At 31.7% G+C, this 23,669-nt stretch overlaps 1 protein-coding gene across 5 annotated transcripts; it reads right to left on the bottom strand.

Annotated features, from left to right (window-relative positions):
* Positions 1–2,332: 2,332 nt before the first annotated feature.
* On the bottom strand, positions 2,333–18,766 carry LOC108469591 (glycolipid transfer protein 1-like). 5 transcript variants are annotated; one of them, XM_053020510.1, is made up of 7 exons: positions 18,535–18,766; positions 18,083–18,230; positions 17,652–17,707; positions 17,244–17,374; positions 16,992–17,127; positions 16,682–16,813; positions 2,333–2,691 (listed from the first exon to the last, which is right to left on the bottom strand). In XM_053020510.1, exons 2-7 carry the CDS (start codon positions 18,198–18,200, stop codon positions 2,677–2,679), a joined length of 588 nt encoding a protein of 195 aa, XP_052876470.1. In that variant the 5' UTR covers positions 18,201–18,230; positions 18,535–18,766; the 3' UTR covers positions 2,333–2,676. The 5 variants fall into 5 exon arrangements, with proteins under 5 accessions (XP_052876470.1, XP_052876471.1, XP_017626014.1 ...); XM_053020511.1 differs by having other exon boundaries at positions 2,333–2,686; XM_017770525.2 differs by lacking the exon at positions 2,333–2,691 and adding an exon at positions 16,389–16,550.
* Positions 18,767–23,669: the final 4,903 nt, after the last annotated feature.

The following is a 23,669-nucleotide window of genomic DNA, read 5'->3' as shown; positions in this document are numbered from 1 at the left end:
TCCTATTTTTGGTGATTTTTCAAAATCACGTCACTGCTACCATCTAAAAACAGTTTTAATGCTAATTTCACTCTTTCACAAATTCTTTATGCTAACCTCATTTTATCTTATATATGTATATACCACAAATCATTTTCACCACATTTCATTCACCATAAGTGTAGGTCCAAACCACAATATCACCACAAAACCATCCTGTTGAACAATTCGGATCAATCCTCGATATTTAATGGTTTCAACACACGCCCCACCATCATACTTCGCTTAGTTCGGCTCTCTTGTACACATGGTGAACACTTAGTACCACTCATGAGACCTAGCCGATTTGTCTCGTAGCTCTCTTGTCTACATGGTGTCCGTCACTTGGAATCACGCATGCACCCAAATACATTTATCTTTCACGTAGCTCTCTTGTCTACATGGGATACATCCCGTATCACACATGTGACCTAGCTACTACATGGTGTCTCGTAGCTTTCTTGTACACATGATGTGCACTCAAGATCATACATGTGACCTAGCTACGCCCTCTATTTCATTCGATCTCTCCGAATGTTCAACCGGATCTCTCTATATATTTATTTCCATTCTTCCAATAGTCGATTTATATTTTAACATCAGCTAGTGTATTTATATAATAGGCTGAAATATAAGAATGTACATGAAATTATTGTAATATTTACATACAACTTACCTTGGTGCAAAATGTGGAAATTTTGCAATTTAGTCCAAAACTTTTTCCTTCCCCGCTCAAGATCAATTCCGCGTCTTTCTTGATCTATAATAACACATTTAGCTCATTTAATACTCATACTATTTATTTCAAGCCAAAATCACATCATGGAAAAATTACATTTTGCCCCTAACTTTACAAAATTACAATTTTGCCCCTAGGCTCGGAATTTAATTTCAGCCCTTATTCTTATGTTTTATGATATGCTGAACATTTTCTCTTCTACAACAACATCAAATTCTCACTCTATCATATAGTTATGAACAATAGGTATTTTTACCGATTATGCTGCTTTTACTCGCTTTCACTTAAAACCGAGTAGCACAAGTTATTTAACATAATTTAAAACCTCATATTCTATCATAAAACATCAAAATACACAAATTTCACCTATGGGTATTTTTTCCAAATATGAACCCTAGGTTAAATTATTACTAGCATAAGCTTAATCGAGCTTCCGGATTCCAAAACGTAAAGAACATTAAAACGGGCTTGGAATCACTTACTATGGAGCTTGAAAATTGAAGAAACCCTAGCTATGGAGAGAGGGAGAATTCGCAGCAACTAAGGAGGATGATGATCAATTTTGTGTTATTTTTCCCATTTTATTTCATTTAATATCCAAATGACCAAAATGCCCTCCTTACTAAACTTTCAAAATTCCTTCCATGTCCAAATTTTGTCCATGAACTTAAAATTGGTCAAATTGCTATTTAAGACCTCCTAATTAATATTCCAAAACAATTTCATACCAAAACTTCCGGATGCAAATTTTGCAACTTATTCGATTTAGTCCCTACTTTCAATTTAAGCACTTTAGGTATAGAATTTCATCACGAAATTTTCACACAATCATGCAATCATATCATAAACCCCAAAATAATTATAAAACAATTATTTCTATCTCGGATTTGTGGTCACGAAATCACTATTCCGATTAGGCCCTAATTCGGGTTGTCACACATCTAGTATCCCAGCGGGGTCCCCAATGAACTATCTCTACGGGGTCCCTAGTGAAGTATCTTTACAGTGAACATTCTTCTTCCAAGCCAGGTCTATCCTGGTCGGAGACCCGGAACCTATTGGGTCAATTGGGCTGGTGGTTACCAAATCCTAACATAAATAATATAGACTCAATTTTAGAAATTTTAATTTTTCGTTGTGCAACAAATTCATTTTCTAAACCAAAATTTTCCCACAGAGAAGACCTCAAATTTGAAATGCTCGGTTACTCAAGCAATACATGTAACATCCCAAATTAGGGTCTAGTCGGAACAGTAGTTTCGGAACCACAAATATGACGTAATAAAACTTATTTTTATTATATTTTTATGGTCTACAATTTCATGGGATGATTTTTTGAAAATTTCGTTCAAAAATTTTGACGTTTGGGCACTCAATTTAGTCAAAAAGACTAAATTGTAAAAAGTGTAAAAGTTGAGTTCTACCTATTAGAGGTGTCAAATTGATTTGAAATTTTAAATTTGAAGTCCTTAAATGGTAATTAGTGTAACACCCCTTACCCGTGTTCGATGCCGGAACAAGGTACGAGGCATTACCGGACTTAATCACTAATCATCTATAAAAACCGATTCATAATTTCACTCTAATTTAAAACTTTTTCAAACACATTCAAGCTGTCCCTTAAAAAGGGCTTACAAGGCCCATATCATGCTTTAATTCAACCACACACATAGGCAAGCATGCACATTCATAAATTGCATCATTTAATTAATAACATAATCAAGACTATCTATATTAAATGACTTTATACAATAGAGACCTTCAAATAACATAGGTCAGTATTTTAAGCCAATTCCTAGCAACTTAATAACAATTAAACGAGTCTCCACACATGCCAAAGACTTAAATACTTTAAAACCTTTATATATCGATCAATAGTTTGATAGTGTGATTTAACCTCCGGCGACCTCCAACTCGAGCTAATATCTACTACACTATAGGAAAAAGGAAAGGAAGGGAGTAAGAATTATAGCTTAGTAAGTAAGTATGTAAATATTAATAAACAATACATTATCATACTTTAAACAAAGTCACAATATGTTCCCGGAATATTACCATCACAAACACACATACTTTCACTATTACAATCATAAACAGGTTCAAAATAAGTTGTCTAGCAGAGTACCAGCAACTAAATTATTTATTTCTGGAGCTACAGAACTCCAAATTATAAACCGTTAATTTTCCTTCAAACTAGATTCACATATATTCTTACCATAAAATTTTCATAATTTTTTGTCTATCCAATTAGTACATTTTATTCATTGAAGTTACCCCTGTTTCACTGCTCAACTGTTCTGACCACTCTTCACTACGAATCAATTTTCTCCTTGTACAGAATTAAAAGGATGTTCTCGTTTATTTCATTTGAAACTATACTCATTAAGGATTTCAAGCATATAAATTATACCCCCTAATTATATTTTTAAAATTTTTAATTATTTTTCCAAATCAGAACAGGGGATCACGTAGTCATTCTGAACCAGTCTCTCAAAAACTTAAATATCTCATAATATAGAATTCCTTTGTTTGCTCTATTTTTGTTATATGAAAATACACTCATTATGCTCTAATTTGATATCTCATTCAGTCTCTGATTCAATTTCTACTATTTTTGGTAAATTTTTGGATTCACGTCACTGCAACTATCCAGAATAGTTTTATTGTCAATTTTGATCTTTCACACTTCAATTGTATTCATCACTTTCCCATAACAATCTTTCCAATTTCCAATCACATATTGAGCATATTGCTCATCACAAAGTCATACACAATTTCATTTAATCAATTTCCCAGTTGAACGCTTCGGAATAACAACAGATACGCAATGGTATCGCACACAGCCCACCTTTAAAATTGAAGCTCTCTTGTACACATAGTGGCCTTCACTTAGCACCACTCATGTGACCTAGCTCGATTGTACACATAATTTTGGCTCTCTTGTACACATGGTGAACACTTAGTACCACCCATGTGACCTAGCCAGTTTATCTCGTACCTCTCTTGTCTACATGGTGTCCTTCACCTGAAACCACGCATGCAACCTAGCTACATATATCCCGTAGCTCTCTTGTCTACATGGTGTACACATAGTATCACCCATGCAACCTAGCTACATCATAATGTCTCGTAGCTCTCTTGTACACATGATGTGCACTCAGCACCATACATGTGACCTAGCTACATACCATCTGTATCATCCAATCTTTCCGAAGGTTCAACTGGGATTTCTCTCTCTTTATAATACTTGATTCCATACTTTCAATAGTCAATTATGATTCAAAAATCAGCTACACTACATAAAATATGCTGAAATACAAAAACATAATAAAGATAATGTATTATTTACATACAAACTTACATACTTTCTCATTTCCATGTCGAATTAATATTGAACATTTAAATCATCATAATTATACTTACTTTCAACACCTCGGCAATCATAGTAAATATATCAATTTTACATTGAAACATGCATGAATTAATGCTTATTATACATATGAACTTACCTCGATACTAAAACGGCCATTTTACCAACTTTCTCGATTTTTTATTTTTCTCCCATTCTAGATTCAAATCTAGTTTTTCGAGATCTAAAACATCATATTTTACTTATGTAATTAATGTACTATTCAAAAAAGTCCTTAACTCAAACTTTGGCAAAATTACAATTTTATCCTTAAACTTTTGCATATTTACACTTTTGCCCCTAGGCTCGGGAATTAAACTTCATCCCTTATTCTTATGTTTTATGACACGTTGATCATTTTTCCCTTCTGTGGCAACATCAAATTCTCACTCTAACACATAGTTATGAACAATAACAACTTTTACCGATTAAGCCGTATTACTCATTTTTGCTTAGAACCGCTTAGCAAAAGTTGTTTAACATAATTTCAGCCTTCATATTCTACCAAACATCAAAATAAACACATTTCACCTATGAGTATTTTTCCAAATATGAACCCTAGCTTAAATTATTGCTAGAATAAGCTTAATTAAGTTACCGGGATTCCAAAATCGTAAAGAACTTAAAAAACGGCGCTAGAACGAACTTACTATTGCGCTTGGAAAGCTTGAAAACCCTAGCCATGGCTTCCCCCATGCTAATTTCGGCCTCCATGAAAAAGATGAGTCAATTTTGGCTTTATTTTCCCTTTTTATTTTTTTTAATTACCAAATGACTAAAATGCCTTTAAGGCCTTTCTTTAAAATTTTGTCCTATTCATGCCCATTTTTGTCCAAACGAAATATAATGGTCTAATTACCATTTAAGGATCTCCTCTTTAAACCCGCATTTCAATCAAGTACTTATGAATTAGAACATATATTTTGCAACTTTTGCAATTTAGTCCTAAAAGTCCAATTAAGCACTTTATCAGTAAAATTACTTAACGATATTTTTACTCAATATTTTAATCAATAAATAAACCTTAAAACTTAATCGAAATAAATTTTTCAACTTCGAATTCGTGGTTCTAAAACCATCGTTCCATTTAGGCCCTAAATCAAGCTGTTACAGCAACTTCTGCAAATAAGCCCTAATAGGCAAATTAAACATGCAATCTATAAAATTTCTTATCAATACTCTAACACATGCATCTAATCACTTGGTAAATCATAAAAATTAATCGAAATAAACTTTTCTATCTCAGATTTGTGGTTTCAGAACCACTATTCCATTTAGGCCCTATTTCGAGATGTTACAATTAGACCATTGGTTAATTTTTTGGACAAAAATGGACATGAAATAGGTGAAATAGAATATTTTTAAGTTAGGGGCATTTTGGTCATTTAGTAATTAAAATGAACTAAAAACAAAATTAAAAGCCAATTTTTGTCCATCTTCTATCCCATGGCCGAAACTTGCATGGAGAAGACATAGCTAGGTTTTTCAAGCTTCTAAGCTCGATTGTAAGTCCGTTCTAGCCCCGTTTTTAATGATTCTTACATTTTTGAAATCCTTGTAACAAGATCTATCTATTTCTACCATTTATTTGAGCTAGGGTTCATGTTTAAAAATTTATCCATGTATGTCATACATGTATTTTTATGTCCAATGGTAGAAAATGAATGTTGGGCGTTAAATAAATGACTTTTGCTAAGTGATTTTTGGTGAAAATGTTTAAAAGGACTAAATTGTAAAAGTTATAAATTTTGTCATAAAAGTGTGTTTTAGTGGAAATTGGGGATTGCTATAGTTATGAAAATAATTTGGCTAGGCTTAAAGTACAAAGAAATTGAATGAAAATCATTTTACGAGTATTGGGGCAAAAGTGTAAATATGTGAAAGTTTAGGGTCAAAATGCAAATTTGTAAAAGTATATTTTTGGACCCATATGAATAATATGACTAATTAGTAAGCTAAATGTGATATTATAGATCAAGAAAAATGAGATTTGGGCATAGATTGGAAATGAATGAGATTATGGACTAAATCAGAATAAATAGCCGTGCTCGCTTTCGAGGTAAGTTCGTATGCCAATAATAATGCAATAATATCATTGTTTACTCTTGAACTTAAATTGATGTGTTAACATTATGTGGTGAATATTTATATAGTTGGTATGATGATTGTATTATGTGAAAAATGCCTAAATGTTATTATGAACAATGCCATGATTATTTCATGAATATAAGAATGGTGAATTTGTAAGCATGAATGATATTACGGTTGCTATCCACAACGATACGAACAAGTACGATGAAGATGCTATGTGCAATGAGGAAATCCCGTTTGAACCTTAAGAATAGTTTAGGATACAAGTGACATGTCACTAGGAATTAAGAAATCTGAGCTCGTTGAGCGGTCCGAGTTCGTGATATATGTAAGAATCTAAACTTGTTGAGTGGTCCCAGTTCGTGATATATAAGACATCCGAGCTCGTTGAGTGGTCCGAGTTCATTATGGATGCAAGCATCCAAGCTGTTGAGTGGTCCGAGTTTATAATGGATGCGATACATGTAACATCCGAGCTCATTGAGAGGTCCAAGTTCATTATGGATATGTTACATGTTATAAGGTAGCTTTGGCTACGTGTGTTTATGTGGCACTTATGTGCAAGTTTCCGTGTATCCAATAGTATTCCAAGTGTTCAACGGGTATTATAATGAATGACGCGATGAAAGTCCCAAGATAGGCATGGCAATGAAGGTAAAGTTATTTGATATGCTACGGATATGTACAGGTATGTACGCTAAACTCATGAGCAATGCCTTGATGAAGAATGACTTATGGTGAGAAAGTTTATGTATTTGTATTTATATGAACATATGATAAGTGTGCAAAATGGCTTGAATGATGAATAATCTTTGTGGCTATGTTATTATGTCTTTGTGTAATTGAACACGGAATCCATGAAATGGTAAGTTCATAATTAGTTGAAAATGAACTTATGATAGTTATCATCATATTGCACTAAAACAGTTTTGAGCAGCAGTAGCAGTCCGACTTTGAAAATCCACCAAAAATTGTGAAAATTGAATTAGAAACCGAATGAGATATGAGATTAAATATTATTGAGTCTAGTTTCACATAGAGGAAATGGTGTATGCAAAAGATTTTGTATTATGATATATTTGAATTTTTGTGAGACAAAGTCAGAGTAATTTCGGGCTCCCTTAACTTTGGAAAATCACTAAAAATTGTAAAAAAAAATGATTATGGGTTAGAATTTATATGACTAAATTCTCGATGAGTCTATTTTCTAAAGAAATAGATGGGAGAATAATCTTAACCCCGTACTAAGAGATAAATAAGTTTTAGTGAGGAAAGGTCAAAGCTTTCAAACAGCAGAAAAGGAATAACTTTAAAGAATAAACTGTACTTATTGGCTAGACCAAAAATTTTGAAAATTTTATGGCAATAAGATATATGAGTCTAGTTTCAGGTAAAATTAAAGGATCTTAATTTGGAGTTCTGTAGCTCAAGATATTAATAATTTAGTTACTATGACACTAGTAGACAGCTTGACTGGAATTTGAGCAAATAGTGGAATTGTGTGCAATTTCAATTGTGTTACCATGAGAGCATGTTGATAAAATTGTTTATTATTTCCATATGGACTTAAAAAGCTATAAATCTTACTCCCTCCTTTCCATTTCTTTAGTGTTGACAGGTTAGCTTAGGGTTGGAGATCGTCGGAGGCAGCATCACACTATCAAGCTTTCACTTTCGGGTCTTAAACGTCTTCAAGTGAGTGGCATGTATAGAGACTTAGTTATTGATATGTGTTCTTATGGTTTGGCCAAGATATTGGCTAATATTAGTACATTGTATATAGCCATGAGATGTGGCTTATGATGGTCATGGCTTATAAGCCTATTTATCCAAGTTATGTATTGATGCCTTGTGATGTGGTCATGTGATTATATTTATTTGATATGAATGGTTAGTATTATGGTATATGAATGGTTAGTATTACGGCATGTATGCTTGATGAATGTTTTATGACCAAACGAAGTGGTTATAATCAGAGAATAAAAGTGTGATATGGCAATAAGTTAATAATGCTTGAACATGAAATTGGTGTGGAATGACTTAGGCAAGCATGGTATAAATGTATAAGTAATAATCAAAATGACATGATCAATTGATTGTGAATTAGTATGTTTAGACTTGGTATAAAATGAGTAAGCAAAACACATGTATGATGATATATGAATATTACAATTGAGTCTTAATGGAGGATGTTTAATCATTTACTTGATGCTACATTGTATGTGTCTATAATGTATTTAAGTACGTGAGGTATTAATGGGAACAAAAAGGCTTGGAAAATAGCCTAAGTGCTAGCCACACAGGCAGAGACACGGCCATGTGTCTCAACCGTGTGGAGGACACGGCCTAGCACACGAGCGTGTGATCTGGCGGAGTGGTTCAATTTGTTTTGCTAACATCATAAACAATGAGTTACACGGCCTGAGGACACAGGCGGGTTGGAGACATACAGGCGTGTGACCCCGTTTTATGAAATTTTTATAAGTTTCCTAAAACTTTCTAAAGTTCTCGGTTTAGTCCCGAACCGCCCCAATGTATGTTTTAGGCCTTGAAGGCCCATATAAGGGATGATATACATGTATTTGAAAATTTTTAATTTTGGACGAAATTTTGTGACCCAGTTTTGCATAATTGTGAATACTTAAGTCCGACAATGCTTCGAACCCTGTCCCGGCATCGGATACAGGTAAGGGGTGTTACAATACCTTCTTGTCCAAGAATGGGTGAAGGACTAGTGGAGATATGTCTCAAACTTAAGGTAATCTTAAATTCTACTTGTGTTTCCGTTATGTCTATGATCTTTGTCTTGGTCGTTGTGGTATCAAAAATAAAATAATAATAAACCAAATCAAACATAATTTAATTTAATTATTTGATTAAAATATTTTATTAGAATTTCATTACACAATTAAAAAATAACATATTATTTTAAATAAAATATACTTAATTTAATTTTTAATAAAATTTGGTTTCTTTACTTTGAGATTTAATTTATATGTTTTAATGTTTAATATAATTTGATTCCTTTAATTTTATAATGTTATTAGCTAGTCTAAATTTTTGTCATTGTTAATTATTTAATTAAAATCTTGATGTCAATTTTTCTAAAAACATTACTCCAACAAAAAATTGAGATAAATCTCAAAATTATACATTAACTTTGATTTAATGTGCAATTCTTTAAATGAACTTTGATTTGGTAAAATTATATACATAAAACTTTGATTGTGGTTTAAGATTATACATGAAATTTTAATGTTGATTCAACTATTAACATTTAAGAAAAATAAATATATCCATTTAATTTATATTGAATAAGTATAATTATTTGTATATGCAATATATAAATATAAAATGATGTTATATTGATAATTGTGTTAATAATTTATAAGAGAATTGAATCAAATCAAAATTCCATATATAGAATTGCACAAAACCAAAGTTCGATATGAAATGCCACATTAGACCGTGGTTTATTATAGTTTTGAGATTTATTCTAAAATTATTTTATTATGACGAGTTTGAATAAATGTTTTAAGAGGAAATCCTAATCAGTATTTTCACCATTTTTTTATTATTACATGACTACTAAATGAATGTATGTTTTTAATTTCAAAATGTCACACCATGAATTTAATATAAGAATTTTAATGATGATAACAATCCGATCTAAATTTTTAAATTCAAAAGTAGAGAGAGTTATAAAATCTTGAAAATAAAAATGACACTAAATTCCAAATGTATTAAGTGTATAGAAACTTAAAGATCTAAGATATTTATATTTTTACTTTATAATTTAACACAAATAAACAATCTATTCAAGGTGAAATATGATCAGACCATTTTAATTATCTAATAATTTTAAGGAAAGCAGAATTAAAAATTTAAAAAGATAATAGGTAAATAAAAGTAATTCTTCCATCGTCAAGCCTTCAGATCATCCAACCCAAACTTAGACCGCATCAAATATATACGCATTTGATTAGTTTTTTTTTTTTTTCAAAATGTAAAATATTTATAATCCTTCAACCCAAAATGTAGCCATCATCAACTTTAATGTTCTCATAGTCCGTTACTTTTAGGGAGGCTAATGAACGCATTTGAGATTTCTGTAAAATTCAAATTATTTAAAATTCAAATTTATTTATTATTTATATTAAATTCGAATATTACTATTCGAATCTAAACTCCCAATTAATTAATTATACAGTAGATATCCGTACCTATGAACTTAGTAAGTCTAAAGGAATTTCTAAATAAAAATTTTAAAATGTATAATAGATAGTAGATTTTTATATAATGGATATTTGAATTTATTATCTGCACACAAAAAAAGTGATAAGATAATGACTATTCAAATATGTTAACCAAAAAATAAAGAGGACATAGATAGTAGATTTTACGGATTAATGCCTACATTCGTTTCAAATCCAGCATGAATAATAATTAGATTATCTAAATTTATATATGATCTGAATTTTAAAAAATTAATATTTACAAATATGTAAATCTACATTTTCTATCCCTCATCCTTAGTTATAAACTTCCATGAAGCTACACAAGATGCTTAGTTATAGACTTCCATGAAGCTACACAAGATAAGGCAAGTAGTTACAAATATTTACTTTACTTTTACTTTAGGCATTGGTTTATTTTAAGCTACGTTTAATTTAGATTTAAGTTGTTTATTTTTCTTCTACAAACTTTTAATTTAGGTGTAACTAGTCCATATTTGAGGGACGTGGTGAGGAAGAAAATGTAAGCAGAATATTTATCTTTCATTTAAGATATCTAGGTCTCTCCCTAAACAAGTTCTAAAGGTTTTAGTCTCCCTTTGAACAACTGAATCATTAATCACCATAGGTCATCCCAAGAATTGTGATAAGGGGAAGGTAATTGATTTTCACTTTTCCATTATTCATCCATATGTTTTTAGTAATTCGACATCAGAGTCAATCAAAATGGGCGATGACACCCGAGCTTATACAAACTTCATGGTGAAGACTACATTTGTCAACTTATAAGATCATATGGAAAACCAATTCCAGGGATTGACTCTCAAAATGGAAGAACAAATGAAAACATTAACTTTTGACTGAAATAACTCAACTGTTGGGGACAGAAACGCAAACAATCCGGCAACACAACTAGACCCGACACACCAATCACCCATTGTTAATGGAGGTGTAGCATCACCACCATTGGGTGAGATGATTCCACCAGTTGGAGGAACTATTCCCAGGTATACAAACCCGGTTTTCCTTAATTTTGGCATATCAGAAGATCCCTTGATCTAGTTGCATCAATGTGAAGAAACCAATGCACCAATGAGGTAGACAATGTAGGCTTAAATAGCTTTCCACGTGCTAAGAGAGGCGCAACTTTGGTATTGTCAAATGAAATTGGAAGGGTGTGACGAACTAGTTTCATAATTATTGTTCCCTTTGTTTTGGTCCTTCGGTAAGTAGCAGTATCTCAAGAGACTTGATTACTATGAAGCAAATAGGAATAAGAGAGATCTATTAGCCGTAACTTTAGGAAGAATTGGCAAGGGTTGGTCATTATGTTTGGTCAGATCAAAATGTTGGATTATTCTTGGCTAGGCAGGATGGTTCTATTCGACTTGATTTTCAAATGCAAAACCCTTTAATTTTGTTATGGCTACGAGTCTCGCTAGAACTTTTGAATAAAAACAACAATTGTTACATGTCCTTAATAATCAACAAGGGGCATGGCTAAATGCTCAAACAAGTTTTGGGTTGTCAAACTTGTGATAGATATTAGTTCAGATGGGTACGTCAAATACTATAGTTATTAGTTCTTCAACAACTATATTCATATCTTCAGTCATAAGGTGTTTAAGAACAATTATAGGAAGAAACTTCTGCATATGACAGAGGACTTCACTGTGGAGAAAATACTTAGGCATTTACATATTGAAGAGGAAACTCGAAAGCATGATGCGATGCATCTTGCCCAAAGTTCTAAAGTGAACCATGTGAACGAGTCCAAGAACTCTCGAAATGGTAAGCGAAAGGCCATATCCGAGACCAAGAACATGCAAGACAAGAAGAAAAAATCTCACAATTGTTATAATTGCAATAAGAAATGACACTATATTAAGGATTGCAAACTTCTCAAATAGAAGCAAGATGCCACAACTTCCAAAGCCAATATGGTGTAGGACATGGGCTTAGTCGCTATGGTTACAGAATGAATCGAGAGTTTGGAGATTGGTATGATTACTGAAATCAGTATAGCCATGACTGATAAGTCCTGTTATTGGTGGCTCAACTTTGGAGCTACTGTCGATGTGTGTAATGACCGATAACAATTCAAGAGTTATAAACTAGTGGCAAATCGTAAAGTGCTTACAGGTAATTATCAATAGATTAATGTGCTCAGTTAAAGGACGGTGGAACTCAACTTCACATCTGGGAAGAAATTAACTTTGACCAATGTGTTGCATGTTCCCGATGTGAGAAAGAATTTAATGTTTACGAGTACTCTGCGTAAAAAACGGTTCAAGATTATCTTGGAATCCAATAAGTTTTTCTTGCTTAAGGGTGATATATATGTAGGAAAAGGATATCGTAATGAGCGTATGTTTAACTTAAGCATTGATATTAATAAATTTAATTCTTCTGCTTATATTGTTGAATCTTATCCTTTGTGGCATGCGCGTTTAGCATATTTTAATTTTAAAACTTTACAATAAATGCAAAAGAATGGTTATATAAGTCTAAGAAATGATGAGTTCATGGATAAATGTGAAATTTGTATTCAATCAAAAATTACCAAGAAGTAGTTCCTTAATAAGTGTTATATTTAATTCATTCGAATATTTGTGAATTGAATGGAACTCTAACAAGAGGTGGAAAATGATATTTTACCACTTTTATAGACGACTTCTCTAGATTTACTTATGTATATCTCATGAAAAGTAAAAACAATGTGTTTGATATGTTTAAACATTTTAAAAATGAGGTTGAGAATTTGTTTAGTAAGAAAATCAAAGTGTTTCGTTGAGAATTTCCTACAAAAAAACCAGAAGTGCTTACTATTTCTAACAGTTTCATCAGCAAGCTGAAAGAGCTCTTGGTTGCAAACTTAAGGCTTTACAAACAGATGGGGGAGGAGAATTTCAAATGTTGAAATTGTATTTGGCTCAACAAGGGATCATGCATCGGTTTACATATCCTTATACCTCTGCACAAAATGGCCTAATTGAACACAAACAGAAACAGATAGTTGAAGCTGGTCTTTCCATGCTGGCTCATGCATCTATGCCCTTAAGCTACTGGAATGATGCCTTCAGCAATGTTGTCTACTTCATAAACAGGTTGCCTTCCTATCCCTTAGGCAATATCTTGCCATATGAGAAACCATTTCAAGTTCCACCAAGCTATTCTTCTCTTCGAGTCTTTGGTTGCTTGTGTTTTTCTAACCTTTGACCTTACAACACTCACAAACTACAGTTTCGGTCAATCCCATGCACATTTTTAGGGTACTCCTCACTACAGAAAGGGTACCTTGTCAAGATGATAATGGTCGAGTGTATATCTCGCGTCATGTCACATTTCATGAAACAATGTTTTCATTTAAAACCATCAGCTCTGGACCTGCTCTCCCCATGCCTTCTTCACAGTGTAGTTCTAGGCTACTTGTCTTATTGCCAGACCGTGTTGTACATACTAGTCAATCATCTGTTACTTCACCTGCTACTCAAGTCAATCTTCTAAATGCTGTCCCTCAGTCTAATTCACCTAGTCCAGTGCATTCTATTTCTGAAATATCTACCTCTAGAACACATGCTGTTGACATATTCGACCAACCACCTTCTCCAGCCTATGTTTCATTTAATTCCCATGCTATGGTAACCTGTAGCAAAGCTGGCATTTTCAAACCCATGGCATACATGAGCACAGCAACTTGTCTCTCTAAAGATGTTCCTACTGACATCCATGAAGCAATGTGTAATGAGTATTGGAAAGCAGCAGTACATAGTGAGTTACAGGCTCTTCTTCAAAATAACACATGGAACCTTTGTTCTCTCCCTAATAATCGAAGAGCAATCGGCTACAAATGGCTATTTAAGGTGAAAAAGAAGGCTGATGGGACTGTGGAAAGATACAAAGCACGTTTGGTGGCCAAAGGGTTTTCAAGGCTTGATTTTCGAAATACCTTCAGCCCAGTGGTTTGAGTAGCAACCATTCAAAGTGTTCTTGCTATTGCAGTCATGAAAGGGTGGTCATGGTGACAAATTGATGTCAATAATGCTTTCCTAAATTAGGAGTTGACTGAGGAGATATACATGGATCAACCACCTGGATTTGAAGTGTCAAGTCACAATGGTCAGAAGCTTGTCTACAGATTAAACAAAGCTCTGTATGGTTTGAGCCAAGCTCCTCGTGCGTGGTTTCAAACTCTCAAATAGTATCTAGTTGATCAACTTGGACTTCATACGTCAAAAGCTGACCCTTCCTTGTTCATTCGAGCTACTTCAGGAAAGTATTTGTTGCTTATGGTTTATGTAGATGACATAGTAATCATGGGCAGTTCCAGTAAGGATATAGACAATGTGGTGTATCAACTTCATAATAAGTTTGCTCTTAAAGACATGGGAAGACTCAATTTTTTCTTAGGCATTGCCATTCAACACACACCTCAGGGGCTGTTACTTAATCATAAAAAGTACATCACGAAGATACTTCACAAAACAAGTATGATAGGAGCAGCAGCTACACCTACACCCATGGTGAGCACTCTCAAATTGGTTGCTTTCGTTGGCAAACCACCGTTTGTTGATGGTCACTTGTATCGAAGTATAGTTGGCATGCTTCAGTGTGTACATCACACACCCTGACTTGTTTTTTTGTGTCAATAAACTCAGTCAATACATGAATTCTCCACATGACACTCATTGGAAGGCAGTTAAACGAGTCTTAAGATATCTCATTGGAACTATAGATCATGGCTTGTACTTCTCCAAAGGTCGATTTGAGTTAGTCTGCTACTCTGATGTTGACTGGGCTTCATCTGTTGTTTACTTAAGATACCACAGGATATGTTGTTTACTTAGGACCAAACCCTATTGCATGATGTTCCAAGAAGCAAGTAGTAGTGTCCAGGTCCTCATCTGAAGCAGAATATCATAGTTTAGCCAATTGTGTGTCTGAGTTGTTGTGGATCAAACAGTTGTTAGGTGAAATCGGTATGCCAATCTGTCAGTCTCCAGTGGTCTAGTGCGACAACACGTCCACAGTCTCAATGGCTGCAAATCCCACACATCATGCCTAGGTAAAACATGTAGAGATTGATCATCCTTTTATTCGAGAACAAGTTCTTGATGGTACACTGCAGGTTAACTTTGTTCCTTCAAAAAAACAAGTTGCTGATGTCTCACAAAACCCATCACACCCAAGCAGTTTGCCTCATTTCGACATGCTCTTCGAGTTTTAACAAGTAATTTCTGATCTTAAAAAAAAAAAAACTTGAAGAAAACGGGAGAATGTTAGAGTAGCTAATAAAGTTAATTAACCTGATAGTTAGTTGTTAGTTAATCCGTTGATTAGTTAATATGTTAGACTGCTTGTGCTATATAAAAGCATGTGCTACTCCTGTACAAAAAAGGCAAGATTAAAATGCATTCTTCTTGATTAATACTGTTTCTATTAGTTTCCTTTTCCTTTTTGTTATAGTTTAACATTGAAGAAATGCAAGCCCCAGCTGGTTATTCCTCTCTCTTTACTCGATGTGGATACTATAGTTTCAAAACAACCTGACTCTTATTAGTCGACATGAACTGTTATTGAATGGGCAAAGAAAGAAACAAGTAGTTATCCAATGGGAAGGAGAACCTACTAATATGGCAACATGGGAGGATGAGGATATATTCAGAGTGCAATATTCAGACTGGAACCTTGAGGAGAAGGTCCCTTTAATTGGTAGCGAATGGTTATGTTATGATCCCAGAATTGATGGAGGATGATAGGTTCTCAATTATGGCAGAGGCAAAGTAGCAACCAAAGAAGGAAACCTCCAGCTGTGCTGGAAGATTATGATTTATCCTAAATTATTGTAATGCTAACAGGATAATTGTAAGGAGGAGTTACAAATAAGAGAGCTATGTTTTATGGGAAATTATCTTTGTATTACAAGAGTATTTCTTAATAAAGCAAAAGCTGCTTCTTTTCTTGTTCATATGGCTAATGGCCTAATCAGCTTAATTCTTGCCTTATTTCCTCCTCTTCTACTAGTTTCTGCTCTTTTCTATATTAAGCTTCTTAAAACCTGTTGATATATCACAGATCTTTCCAATATGAATATATGATATCATTCTCAAAGTTCAAGAAATATGATTGTTGCATATATGGATTGCTGGTATGGCAAAAAAGATGCATCTTTGAGCAAATTTTTCTTACCAGAAACTTATGATTTTCCTCAAGATATGGAGGAAATGTCAAACAAAATTTCTCCATGTCGGCTCTAACATCTCCTTTGCAAGTAATCACTTCCATGAATTTCTTCCTATCTGGTGCCAGCTTCATAGCAACCTGTCATCCAGCACACTTAAGGGGATATAGAACAAGTAATTCAATGCTCAAATAATGATATTGAGTATACATTAAAGAAATCTTTCACAATAATATTTTTGAAAACATCAAAGGCTAACAGTTGAAATTCATCAGTAATAAAAAAAAAACTTGACAAAGTGAGAATAAAAATAATTACTGTGAAACTTGAGCTAGCAATCCATCCATGGAATTTTCTCAGGGTCTTGCCATAGGCATCTGTACAAGCATCAGTCACTGACCAATCTGGATGTGTAAGTAAGTTGTGGAACAATTCTACTATAAAATCCATTGCTCTGAAAATCATAAAAATTATAAAATTACGAACTGTAAGTAGTTGCCAAGGACATATATGAACAAGATCAGATTCTGCAATTGCCTAAGAATGTTGACAAGTATATAATATAAGTACCTAGTCAACCAAAGAATACCATTAGTACAACTTGTTGATCCTTTCGCTGATTTACATTCGTACTCTTCTTTCACCATATTGTACAAGAAGTTGTATCTAAAGGGATCCGACTGGTATTTTTTTTCCAATCTCTGAAAAAAGAAGCAACAGAAGAACCAGTAATTCATACACGATTGTTGCAAGAAATTAACATAAGTTATGTGCTAAGGGCACAGCCCCACCCTCTGCACCCCCCTTTGTGAGGAGACTCCACTTCATCCAAAGTTACGAGGCTATTTTGCTGAGTTCCTTAAAGAATGTTGTTTTTGGGTTTAGATACCCTTTTGTTGAAGGTCATTCGAGCTTTTCGTGGGAGTGTATGGACTCTTGGACAAAAGAAAATCATTTACTCATAAATAAACATCTTACTGATGTGTTTCTACCAATATCACGCTTTACAAGGGCCATAGCAGTTCCAAACTTATCTGCAAAAGTAACAACATGGAGGTTTCAGTTCTTCCCTGGAAATCAACATTGTATCCAAAAGAAAGATAGCCAGTAATCCCCTCCACAATGTAGGCCTTTAACATCCAAATGAAACATATTGATCACATCTATACTGACAAATACTATCTTTGACAACTCAAGCAAAGTATTGTCAGCTAAATTATCAAGCATTTGTTGTGCAACATGGTTTTATCATCATTTCAATCTTAAAATCTTCTCCAAATCTCACAAAACTGCAGCTATAAAGTTTCAAGTACCACTAACAAACTTGAACAAATATTTCCATAAAGAATGAACTTGAATTAGATGCTAAAAGCTAACCAAGCTAACAAGCTTAACCTAAAAAAACAAACCTATGACTGGCAAAATCAACTTGCAGACGTCCAGGAATGGCTTTGTAAGCATTTCTCCTTGTGGGGATCTGATGTGCTGCATTCCTTCCAATGATGGAGTAAAAACTGTTCCTTCCATTGCCGGAAAAAGCTTTCACTCTTTTTTTCACTGCAACAATCAAATTAAATTCCCTCTGAGTTAAATCATGCCCTTAAATTCAACCTTTTTGGTTTCTCAAATCACCAAAGTTCAACCTTGTCACTCAAAAATTCAAAAACCCCATTTCGATAAACATATAAAAAAAAATTTGTAAATTTTGACCAGATCGATAATTTATCATGGATCAAAACATGCACCTTTATTGTACTAAACTTAAAACAGAAAAAAGAGAAAAGTGGAGAATTATGACGAATAAAAAAAGATGAAATGTGGGTTTTTATATTTCGATTTGATTAAGAGACCGAAAAAGAACCTTGAGATTTCTTTCTTACTTTCTTGTTTTTTTATTTTTTTAACGATCGGAATTTTTAAAAGATATTGAAAAGAACAGAGAACAGTTCTTCTCATTTAACTAGTTTTGGGTTGCATGTGGATTTCACATCGAGGGCTGTTGTACAAGTACGTTTCAGTTCAGGGTGTCTACGAGGCTTTCATATAATTAGATGGAGCCACCATTTCCCGGGTACCAAAAGTAAGATCAAGACCGGTGCAAGGTTTCTAGAATTAAATTTTTTATTAAATAGGTAATGTCATTGATTCATCTCATTAAATAAATTATTAAAAATTTTAAAAATATTTAATTTAATTATTAAATTCAATTAATCTATATTGATTAATTAATTAGTCTAATAATTTTATTCAATTAATACTTTAATTAATTTCCAATCATGAATATATATGATTTATTAATAAAGAATTATATTAATAAGTTTTCAATCTTCAACATTAGGACGAAACTGCTATTCACTTATGTTGTTAAAATATGTATTTAAGTTTGGGGAAATATATAAATATAATATTTTATTTTCTTGTATTTTGATTATTTTATTGGTTAAATTAGTTTCCTTTTAAATATGATGCATGGACTATTGTATGTACTTATTAAAATATTTGTGTATTGTAAATATATTTTTAATATAATTACTCATATTAATTTGAATATATTTTAATATGTAATATATGCTAAAAGTAACATGCTTTAATCTTATTCTTAATGCATTTTTGGGTGATTATTCGATGTTAATTGTGAATTTTATACTCTTAGCCCTTTAAATTCATGTTTTAATGCTTAATAGAACACTTGGGAGCAAAAGGAGCGAAAACCAGAGTGTCAAAGCAAGCTCTAGGAGCCGCACGAGCGTGTAGTAGGCCATGCCGATTTCACGAGATTGCACATTGAATAGCGAAAAATCACAATTTTTAGGTTTTTCAGGCATTTTAAGTGGTATATATGACAAAAATAAGAATATAGCAGAGAGCCGTCAGAGAATACTTAATAAAACAACTCAAAAAATACCATTGAATTCGACTTTGAAGCAAATTTCCGTCAAGATTGAAGATTCTCAGTTACTTTCTTAAGAAGTAATTATGAGTTTCTTTATCTTGGATGCTTTTACTTTCAAGTATGAACTAATTTTTAAAATACCTAGGGAGATGAATCCTAATGATGGATTCTGTCGTTTGATTTTTAAAATACCTAGGGAGATAAATCTTATAATGGATTTTGTCGCTTGTTTTTTATTTTATGTATAATACTTAATTTCTTATTTTCAATTATGTGTGCTTAATTCTTGATTTAATATTTCTAAAGTATTGATCCATGTTCGACGTGCTTAATTCGGTGGTTGAATAGACGCTGTTTTAGAATAGATATTACGTAATTGAGTGGAGTTGTATGCAATTATAGAAATAGGATGACATAAATCTACCGGATTAGAGTCAAATCTAATAGAGGATTCCATAGCACGAGCTAATGTGATAATAGGGGTTTTATTTAGAAAGAAATTTCAATTAATTAGCCTAGAGTCAGTTACTCTTATATTCGAAAGAGATATTAGCATAACTTAAATATTTCTACAAATCAATGTACTAAGTAAAGAAATTGTGTAATTTAGATTGATAGTGACATAGGAAATCTAAGTGGATTCTTTCCTGCGTATTGTTTCGTTTCTTGGTTGTTATTCGATTATTTTCGTGATTTGTTCTTTAACGTGTTCGTTAGTTAATTAAATTAGTTAATTTTAGTTTTAATCAATCATTCGAATTATTAAGTTAAACAATAGAAAAAAGATAATTACTAATATTTATAGTCATCGTGGGAACGATATCTTTGCTCACAGTAACTATACTATTAAATGATAGGTGCACTTGTCTTAGTCAAATTTTTAGTTAATTTTATGACACATCAAAATAATTAAAATTAATAAAAAAATTTCCACAAAAATTAATAAAGTTTAGGTATTGAATAATTACAATAAAAATTATTATTTAAATTAAATGTAATACGGTAAGTGTATAAACATTTGCAATATCCTCCATGAGTAAAATTTCAGACTTGCAATCGGGAAATAACTTTTAGTATTACCTTTAAAATTAAAAGAGGGTGTAAAAAGTCCTCAAATTTTTTAGTTTAACGGTGTAAAAAATCTTCAATGTAAAAAATAAAGTAATTAAGCCCCTACATTTTCTTTTAGCACTCAATTGAATATTTAAATTATTAAAATGCATTAAAAGGAAAAGAAGCAATTAAACCTCTATTTTTTTTTTTGCACTCAATTGTTAAAATGCATCAAAAAGGCCTTTAACTCTAAACTTTAACAGTTGACCATTAAAATTAAATGTCCCTAATTTTTTGCAGTTAAAGTTATCCCGTGTCATAACCACTACGTCACATATAACAAAATAATTATAAAAATAAAAATCAATGAAACTTATAAAATTATTAAATTTTAATAAAAATATTTAAAATTTACTAAAATAGAAAAAGTATAAAAAATGAAAATACAAAATATTTAAAATTTACTAAAATAGACAAAAAATATAAAATTAATCAAAAGGTCATTTAACTACTAACTTTAACCATTAGCCGTTAAAGTTAACGATCCTTTTTTTAATTAAAGTCATCACGTGTCACAATACACTTGACATGTGGTAAAAATGATAAAAAATAAAATCAATAGAAGTTATAGAAAATTATAAAATGCTTCTTTTGGTATGATAATTTTTATAATTCTTTTACTTAATTTTATATTTCTTTACATTTTCTTCTAATTTTCTTACCACTTTATACAATTTTATAAATATTTTTATGATTTTTATAAAATTTTATAATTTTTACTATTTTATAATAATTTTCTAATTCTTAATAAAAATTAAATATTTCTTATATTTTATTAAAATTTAAAAATATTTTTTATCATTATTTGTCACATGTCACACCGTGGTTTTGACACATAGTGACTTTAACTGAAAAAAATTAAGGGTAGTTAGTTTTAACGGTTAATCGTTAAAGTTAACGGTCAAATGACTTTTTTGATACATTTTGGAAATTGAGTGCCAAAAAAAAAAGCAGGGGCTTTATTACTCTTTTGAAAAAGTTTAAGGGCTTTTTTTATGCATTTTAACAGTTTAAGTATCCAATTGAGTGAAAAAAAAAAGAGAGGCTTAATTGTTTCTTTTGAAAAAGTTTGAGGGTTTTTTTTTGTACATTTTAATAGGTCAAGTATCCAATTGGGTGAAAACAAAAGCAAAGGCTTAATTGCTTTTTTTTTAAAAAAAAGGTTGAGGGTTTTTTTACATCCTTAAGCCCAAATTATTTCAAAAAAAGCAATTAAGTCCCTTTTTTTTCACTAAATTGGCTATTTTAAGTTTCAAAATGTATCAAAAAGATTCAAACTTTTTTAAAAGAAACAATTAAGCCTCTGTTTTTTTTTTCATTCAGTTGTGTACTTGAACTGCCAAAATGCATCAAAAAGGCCCTCAAACTTTTTCAAAAGAGCAATTAAGTTCCTGCTTTTTTTTTTTGCACTCAATTGAGTATTTGAACTGCCAAAATATAAGGTCCTTTGACCATTAACTTTAATAGTTGACCACTACAGTTATCTGCCTCTAATTTTTTTAGTTAAAGCCACTACATGCCACAACCACGATGTGACATGTGGTAAAAAAGTGATAAAATAGAAATCAATAAAATTTAGAAAAGTATTAAATTTTAACAAAATATAAAAAATCTTTTAATTTATTAAAATTAGAAAAAATTATAAAATTTTATAAAGTTGTAAGAAAATTAGAAAAATATAAAGAAATATAAAATTGTAATAAAATTATAAAAATTATCGTATCAAAAGAAGCATAAATTTTCTATAACTTTTATTGATTTTTATTTTTTATAATTTTTGCCACATATCATGCTATGTTGTGACACTTAATGGATTTAACTGAAAAAAAGCGAGGGTCGTTAACTTTAATGGTTAATGTTTAAAGTTAATGGTTAAAGAGTATTTTGATGCATTTTATATTTTTTTATAATTTTTATAACATTTTACAATTTTTATATTTTTACGATATTTATAATTTATTCTATTTTAAATAATTTTATTAAAATTTATTATTTTTATAACTCTTATTGATTTTTATTTTTATATTTTTTACACATGTCATGCCGTGGTTATGACACAGGGTGACTTTAACTGAAAAAGCTAGGAACAGTTAACTTTAATATCAACTGTTATAGTTAACAGTCAAAGGAACTTTTTGATGTATTTTGAAAATTTAAGTACCCAAATGAGTGAAAATAAAAGAATAGGAATTTATTTACTTTTTTGAAAAAATCTGAAAACTTTTTGATACATTTTAAAAGTTTAAGTACCCAATTAAGTACAAAACTTTTCGAGTTTTTACACCTTAAACCAAATTTAAAATATCAATCAAAATATAGTAATATATTCTAAAACTTATATTCAAATGCACTGACTTTTAAAGCGAGGTAATATAATATCTTTCACATTTGTTCTATCAAAACAAAGCTAAAATACATAATATATAATATATTAAAAATTAAATTAAATCAATGACATAAACTATCTTAATCTTCTCCTCTTCTCCTCTCTCATTACAAATCCTATTACATTTTCAACTTCTTTGCAAGAAACAACTTTCCTAACACTACATGAAATCAGGTTTTTAGCGGCGTTTTTTTTGGCCTATAGACAACGCCGTTAAACTTTGCGGTGTTTATTTGAAAAAAAACACCGCTATAGAACATGAACTTTAGCAGCATTTTTCCTACAAACGCCACTATAGAACATGACCTTTAGCAGCGTTTTTCCTTCAAACGCCGCTATAGAACATTACCTTTAGCGGTGTAACACCCCTTACCCGTTACCGTCGCCAGAACAGGATACAAGGTATTACCAGAACATAATACCTACCATTAAACATAATCGAAATATAAATATGTCTTGAACAATATTAGCCAACTTTAAAGGCTTGTACAAATTAGCTGGTCGAGTACTGTAACTAATATTTTAAACCTAGACAAAGATGACACGTAACAAAATAATTAAGCCTACTATACATGCCATAATTCAAAACGTTTAGTTCAAATAC

The sequence above is a fragment of the Gossypium arboreum genome, chromosome 10 (assembly GCF_025698485.1).
Source record: "Gossypium arboreum isolate Shixiya-1 chromosome 10, ASM2569848v2, whole genome shotgun sequence".
Classification (NCBI taxonomy): domain Eukaryota; kingdom Viridiplantae; phylum Streptophyta; class Magnoliopsida; order Malvales; family Malvaceae; genus Gossypium; species Gossypium arboreum.
Note: the sequence above shows the minus strand (reverse complement) of the source record. Positions and strands in the feature narration are given on the sequence as shown.

Bases quoted from the DNA above. Each gene is read 5' to 3' on its own strand.
- LOC108469591 (XM_017770510.2), bottom strand. From the start codon at position 18,200: ATGGAAGGAACAGTTTTTACTCCATCATTGGAAGGAATGCAGCACATC. The intron at 17,375-17,651 runs GTAAGATGTTTA...TTCTTTTTTCAG, and splicing joins ATATTGGTAGAAACACATCA to AGATTGGAAAAAAAATACCA. The intron at 16,814-16,991 runs GTAATTATTTTT...GCTGGATGACAG, and splicing joins TTGCTAGCTCAAGTTTCACA to GTTGCTATGAAGCTGGCACC.